At 46.8% G+C, this 7,320-nt stretch overlaps 1 protein-coding gene across 2 annotated transcripts in view; it reads left to right on the top strand.

The window, feature by feature from the left end:
* The first annotated feature begins 1,382 nt into the window (after window positions 1–1,382).
* The window catches only part of LOC134935061 (uncharacterized), a 43,186-nt gene continuing 37,248 nt past the window's right edge, over window positions 1,383–7,320 (top strand). For both annotated transcript variants that reach the window (XR_010179870.1, XM_063930364.1), the window contains exons 1-2: window positions 1,383–1,484; window positions 2,366–2,399. Coding sequence is in view for 1 of the 2 variants with exons in the window: in XM_063930364.1 (XP_063786434.1) it covers window positions 1,438–1,484; window positions 2,366–2,399 (81 nt within the window). In the remaining variant the exon portion in view is untranslated. The remainder of the gene's footprint in view (window positions 1,485–2,365; window positions 2,400–7,320) is intronic.

The raw sequence follows: 7,320 nt of genomic DNA, 5'->3' as shown, positions 1-7,320 counted from the left end.
AGATTTGTTATCTTTAAAGGAACATTTTTAAAATCAAAGAACACCTTCGCCAAAGAGCCCCTTGGGGTATATGTACTTACAATCGTTTTTTCAAAGCTAATGAAACCAGTTGGGGCTCATTCAGGGGGGGACACATAGGCAGTAAACAAAGATACTAATAAGTGCACTTGTACATGGGTGGAGTAGAACGCAATTACCCACCGGGAGGCAGCAGCCAGTTTTCACAGGAGGGGGAGGTCTGGGGGCGTGAAGAAGGCGGTCCGAGGGCATGGAGATGCAAATGCTTAATCGTAGCCCCACCCACCCCTACATTGTAGGGGCTACGATGCAATATCATAGCCCCTACAATGCCCACATTACTGGCATTGTAAAGTGGGGGGCGGGGCTATGATGATGCGATTTAGCACAAATTGCATCATCGCCCCGGGGTGTCAGCTGAAGAAACCAGGGGTGCAGGCGGTGGGGAGATGGTTGCGGGAGACTTACCCACTTTCCCGGGGAGCAGGGAGTGCTACATGATTTTCGTAAGTCTCCCGGTCAACCCGGGAGAGTAGGCATGTATGTTTTTACCACTCTAGTCTGTCTAGATTCCAAAATAATTTCAGTTGCAACTTTGCAAAATTTCAGATCGGGTGATTATCGGACGACTGCGCATGCGCTGCGAACGCATTGCGGGTGTATCAACCGCGATTAGCAATTTTTCTGTAATTGCATATTGTTGGGATGCGATCACAGGCTGAATGACAGGCGGCAGGCAGTCATGGGCACACAAACAGTGTTTGCAGGCAGTGGTTGAGGAAATGCAGGTGTGTCATGCCCATTTTCGAGGTGAGCATCTGACGTCAGCTGTGATTCCTGCGATCGAAAACGTGGCGCCCGGTGCCATGGCAATCTCATTATTCTGAGTAGCCCTGGGTCATCCGCAACTGTTGATCGTGCTCGATTTCTGCCTATGTATTGCAGTTATGCGACTGCATAGCCAATTTTGCAAATGCATCGGTGGGCGCCTTTTTCCTTTCTGGGCAGCTCTTTACATCTCTGGGCTCCTGGAGAGGAGACTCATAAGGTAAGCAAGTCTGATCTATAACAGTGTTTACAACTCCAATCCTCATGCACCCAGTAGCTCATGATATCTGGATATCTTTATTGTGCACAGGTGAATCATTTATCTGGATTAGTAATTTTCCCACCTGTTTCCTCTGGATTCATGTTTCCACAGATGGAAATCCAGAAAATATAACCTGTTGGGGTTACTTGAGGATTGGACTATAAAATACATGATTTATAGGGACAGAAACCAGATATATGTCTTTATGAGAGAGTTTCTTTCTATCTATCCACAGTCACCAATTATCTGTGAAATGATCTTGCCACAACAAGTCCTGTTAACAGGTATTGCAAAGTGTTTGCTTATTCTTTTGCAGTCAGCAAGAGAACATGTCAGCTGTGAAAGTGAGGGATCTGCCTGAAAAAATGGTGCACAGGTAATGGTGTGAAAGGGTGTTGTCACTGATAGCAACCAGACATTTGATTTCAAATACCTTGTACCCATAGTTGGCTACCTGGCCCTCTCCATGAGGGAGAAAATGCTCTGTTCCTGGACTTTCCTGGTAATGTATGATTGCCATCACCTGTGGTGAAACACCTTTCTTATCAATTAACTAGCTCACCACAGGTGATGGCAATCATACATTACCAGGAAAGTCCAGGAACAGAGCATTTTCTCCCTCATGGAGAGGGTCAGGTAGGCAAGTATGCTTGTACCTAGTAAGCATTTCTGTTCAGACCAAGACAGTCTCATCATCTTTTTAATCTTTAGAAAATATACCATTGGCCTATGTATGAATGTATCAAGATTGGGGGAGAGATAAAGTAGAGGTGTTGCCCAGAGCAGAACGGCATTCAGATGTATGTGTTCTCCTTAAAATCCAGCCGTCCTGTCAATCGGCTCAAACGGTGGCTCATCTGGTGGATGCGACGCCGCTGGATATGTGTGGTCGGCCATATAGGAGCCCATGTGCAGGCTCCTTGCTGCCAAGCGGGATGAACAATGTGTAGCCCCACGTAATAAACATATTTGGATGTTGGAGTTGGCTGGCTTCTTCTTAGAACTGAAGTTGGTAACAGCCACAACAGGGAACCCTTACTTGTTAAGCCATCTTGAAAAATAAAAAAGTCTGCAATAGGAAACCAAATATGTTGCCGCATATTGTCTTATACAAAAGGGTAGCTTCTATAAGATACCAAATGCATCAGGCCTGAATGCATGTACTTACATGATAGTTGTCATTCTGAGTCTTCACTTTATATCTTTAAGCCATATTTAATGCACTACAGTAAATTCAGCATTCTTCTTTTATTTCAGTGAACAAAGAGAACCTGCATATACCCATAGTGAGGTAAGAAACAATACAAATGTAATGTCTTTTATGTAAATGAAAAATTTCATTAATTATTAAATAACTTTTAAGGCATGACACACATTATTCTTAGGGCCGCCGAAACATCACATGGGACCTCATGCAAGAGAGTGGGTGTGGCCAGTTGTGGGGGCGTGGCCATGTCCAAGTTGGCTTATTGTGCATTGTTAAGAATGCGCATGCAAAAAATAGGATTTTAATTACCTACCTGTAAATCCTGTTCTCGTAGTCTGTAGAGGATACGGAGGTCCACATTAGTATCATGGGGTATAGACGGATCCACTAGGAGCCTTGGGCACTTTAAGAAATTAATAGTGTGCACTGGCTCCTCCCTCTATGCCCCTCCTACCAGACTTGGTCTAGAAATTGTCCCAGAGGAGACGGACATACCTTGAGAGAAGGATTGAAAGGACAGTGGTGAGATTCAAACCAGCACACACAAACCAAGAGGAAAGCCATGCTAACCAAACTTGTACAGGAACAACAACAACAGCTGAACCAACAACAATACTTAACCAAGTAGGTGTGCAGGAAACCCGAAGCACTGGGCGGGTGCCCAGTATCCTCTACGGACTAAGAGAAAAGGACACCCAATTTTATTGGGATCATAGAGAACAAACAGCGAGTCCGACTTTCTGTGACGAGCTGTCCGCTTCACATAAATCTTCAAAGCCCTCACAACATCTAGGGACTTTGAGGTAGAAGAGGTGTCGGTAACCACCGGAACCACAATAGGTTGGTTGATATGAAACGCAGACCCCACCTTTGGAAGAAATTGCTGACGAGTTCTGGAGTTTAGCTCGATCCTCATGAAAAATCAAATGGGGGCTATTGTGAGACAATGCCCCCATTTCTGACACCCGCCAGGCTGAAGCCAGGGCCAACAGTGTAACAGTCTTCCACGTAAGAAACTTTACGTCCACCTCCTGTAAGGGCTCAAACCATTTCAATTGGAGGAACTGCAAAACCACATTGAGATCCCAAGGTGCCGTGGGAGGCATAAAGGGCGGTTGGATGTACAAAACACCCTTCAAGAACGTCTGAACCTCAGGAAGGTAAGCCATTTGTTTCCAGAAGAAAATGGATAAGGCCGATATCTGGACTTTTATGGAGCCCAGGCGCAGGCCCACATCCACACCTGACTGCAGAAAAAGCAGAAAACGTCCCAGTTGAAATTCCACCGCAGGAAATTTCCTGTTCTCTCACCAAGAGACGTATTTTTTTCAAAATGCTTAGACGTTACCCCTTTTCTGGCTTGGATCAAAGTCGGAATAACCTTATCCGGGATTCCTTTCCGGTCTAGAATTTGATGCTCAACTTCCATGTCGTCAAACGTAGCCGTGGTAAGTCTTGATAGATGATCGGCCCCAGTTGCAGGAGATCCTCTCGAAGAGGTAGAGGCCACGGATCCTCCAGGAGCATGTCCATTAGATCCGTGTACCAAGCCCTTCTTGGCCAGTCCGGAGCAAGGAGAATTGCTTGAACCTTTTTCCCTTTTTATTCTTTTGAGAACCTTTGGAATCAATGGAAGTGGCAGAAACACATACATCATCTGTTAGACCCATGGGGTCACCAGAGCGTCCACTGCCACTGCCTGTGGGTCCCTCGACCTGGAACAATACCGCTGAAGCTTCTTGTTTAGATGAGAGGCCATCATGTAGATTTGTGGAATGCCCCACCGACGTATCAAGCACCCGAACACCTCCAGATGGAGGCCCCACTCTCCTGGGTGGAGGTCGTGTCTGCTGAGGAAGTCTGCTTCCCAGTAGTCTGCTCCCGGAATGAAGATTGCTGACAATGCCACCATGTGTCTTTCTGCCCAGAGGAGAATCCTTGTTACCTCAGCTCTTCGTTCCAGCCTGTCGGTTTATGTATGTTACCGCCGTCACATTGTCCGACTGAACTTGAATGGCTTGATCTTGAAAAAGATGTGATGCCTGTAGAAGGGCATTGTATATGGCCCTTAGCTCCAGAATGTTGATCGGAAGAATGGTTTCCTGACTTGACCATTTACCTTGGAACTGCTCCCCAACCTCTGAGGCTTGCATCTGTGGTTGGCAGAATCCAATTTTGAATCCAAAACCTTCGACCCTCATCAGGTGAGAAATCTGAAGCCACCACAGAAGAGAAATCCTGGCTTTCGGCGACAGACGTATTCTCTGGTGCATGTGCGATCCGGACCATTTGTTCAACAGATCCAGCTGGAAGGGCCGTGCATGAAACCTTCCATACTGCAGAGCCTCGTAAGAGGCTACCATCTTCCCCAGAAGGCGAATGCATAGATGCACCGAAATCTGGGTTGGTTTTAGAACATCCTGCACCATCGACTAGATTACCAATGCCTTTTCCAATGGAAGGAATACCTTCTGTCCCTCCGTATCCAGTATCATCCCCAGGAACAGAAGCCTCCGTGTTGGTTCCAGGTGAGATTTTGGTAGGTTCAGAATCCACCCGTGATCCTGGAGTAGTCGGGTTGAGAGGGCAATGTTGTCCAACAACCTCTCCCTGGATGGTGCTTTTATCAGCAGGTCGTCCAGGTACGGTATTATGTTCACTCCTTGCTTGCGGAGGAGAATCATCATCTCTGCCATTACCTTGGTGAACACCATTGGTGCTGTGGAGAGGCCAAATGGCAGGGCCTGGAACTGACTGGTAGAGACAGTCCTGTAGTGCAAACCTTAGATAAGCCTGATGAGGCGGCGAAATCGGAACATGAAGGTACGCATCCTTGATGTCCAGAGACACCAGGAATTCCCCCTCCTCCAGACCTGAGATCACCACTCTCAGGGACTCCATCTTGAACTTGAACATCCGTAAGTACGGGTTCAGTGACTTGAGGTTTAAAATGGGCCTTACCGAACCGTCCGGTTTCAGTACCACAAACAGGTTGGAGTAATAACCTTTGTTTTGTAGTTGAAGTAGACAATGACCTGAGTCTGTACCAGTTTCTGTAAAGTCATACTTGCTTCTGGAGAAGCTGGTAAGCCTGATTTGAAGAATCTGTGAGGTGAGAGTTCCTGAAAATCCACTCTGTAACCCTGGGTGATTAAGGTCTTTGACCCAGGGATCCTGGCATGATGTTGCCCAAATGTGACTGAAATAACGTAATCGGGCTCCCACCTGTCTGTCTTCCAGGCAGTGTGGTCCACCGTCATGCTGAAGGCTTTGAGGAAGCAGAACCGGAGGTCTGTTCCTGAGAACCTGCAGCTGCTGGTTTTCTGGGTTTACCTCTATTGCCTTTGAAGGCTGTGGAATAACCTTTGGATTTACTTTTAAACTGTGCTGTCTGAAAGGACTGCAGAGTTGGAGCAGAGTAGGTTTTCCTAGCTGGGGGTGCTGCAGAAGGAAGGTATGTAGACTTACCCACTGTAGCCTTGGATATCCACGTATCCAGTTCATCTCCAAAAAGGGTCTCACCTGTGAACGGTAGGCTTTACATGCTTTTCCTGGAATCCACATCTGCAGTCCACTGGCATAGTCACAAGCCCCTGTGTGCTGACACTGCCATGGCAGTGGTGCGTGTGTTGAGCAAACCAATTTCCTTTATGGCATCCACCATAAAGTTAGCAGAGTCCTGAATATGCTGTGGGAGTAAAATTATCTCCCCCCTGGGTAGGGAATCTAACCCATCAATTAGATTACCTGACCATTTAGCAGTGGCCCTAGTGATCCATGCACAAGCAATAGTGGGTCTCTGGGCCACCCCAGCAGCAGTGTATAGGGATTTGAGAGTTGTCTCAATCTTGCGGTCAGCCGTGTCAATTAAGAAGGCTGCCCCAGGAACAGACTATCGTACGTGACAACCTAGATACCACAATAGGCATGTTTTCCCATTTCTTTCTATCCTCCAGAGGAAAGGGAAATGAAGTAATTAACCTTTTAGGGATCTGAAACTTTTTGTCAGGATTAGCCCAAGTTTCTTTAAACAGGGCATTCAATTCCTTTCATGCTGGAAAAGTAGCTGAGGATTTCTTTTTCACATTAAAATAAGATTCCTCATCCACCTCCACCACCTTATCAGGAATGTGCAGGACTTCTCTAATAGCTTCTATCAGGGCATGTATTCTTTGTGACAGGGCCGCATCCCCCCACCAACATCCACTTCACCCTCCTCTGTGTCTGATGCATCGTCATCAGTATCAGCCTGCATGATCTGGGTCAGAGTACGCTCTAGTGGACAAATGGCAGGGGTCTGAGATGCTGGTATGGGAACTGAATCTATATTCATCAGGTCATCCATAGACTGTCTTAAGTATTACGTCTCTTTCTCAGTATGTGATAATTTATTAGAAATATTTGAGATCATCCCTTTAATGGAATCTAACCATGCCGGTTCTGACCCACTAGCCTGAGAATGTGTACTATTCTGGGTACACGGTAGCGATTCTCCCGGGAAGGCCAGACACTTTGCTGTGCAGGAAACACAGTCCCTGGACATGGTAATGTGAAAGGAGACACACACACACACACACACACACACACACACACACACAAAGGTGAAAACACAGTTTAAACCACACAGAGCCCGTAGGGAGACACAGAAGATGGAGCCAGCCACACCGCGCCCTTTCAGCTAAAGTAAAACTAAGCTGGGTCGCCAAACTTAGCTCCTTAATAGGGCTTAGTATTCTACAACGCTCCCTCCCCCCCTTAATAAGACCACCTGGTACCGCTGAGGAGACGTGGAGTCTTTGTGGAGGAGCTGTGCTTCCCTGTGATTCCTGTCAGTGTAAGCTGCAGAGGAAAAATGGCGCTGGTGACCTGCTTGATCCGCTCATAGTGAAGCCCCGCCCCGTAATGGCGCGCAGCTTCCCATTTTTTTTAATACCTGCTGAGGTGTTTTTCATGCTTACCGCGTGTTAGAACCCCGGTAAGCTGTGCCAGTGTAGGGTAAATTAAA

Source organism: Pseudophryne corroboree, chromosome 6 (assembly GCF_028390025.1).
Source record: "Pseudophryne corroboree isolate aPseCor3 chromosome 6, aPseCor3.hap2, whole genome shotgun sequence".
NCBI classification, from domain to species: Eukaryota; Metazoa; Chordata; class Amphibia; order Anura; family Myobatrachidae; genus Pseudophryne; species Pseudophryne corroboree.
The sequence above is the reverse complement of the archived record's forward strand: the minus strand, read 5'-3'. Positions and strand labels throughout refer to the sequence as shown.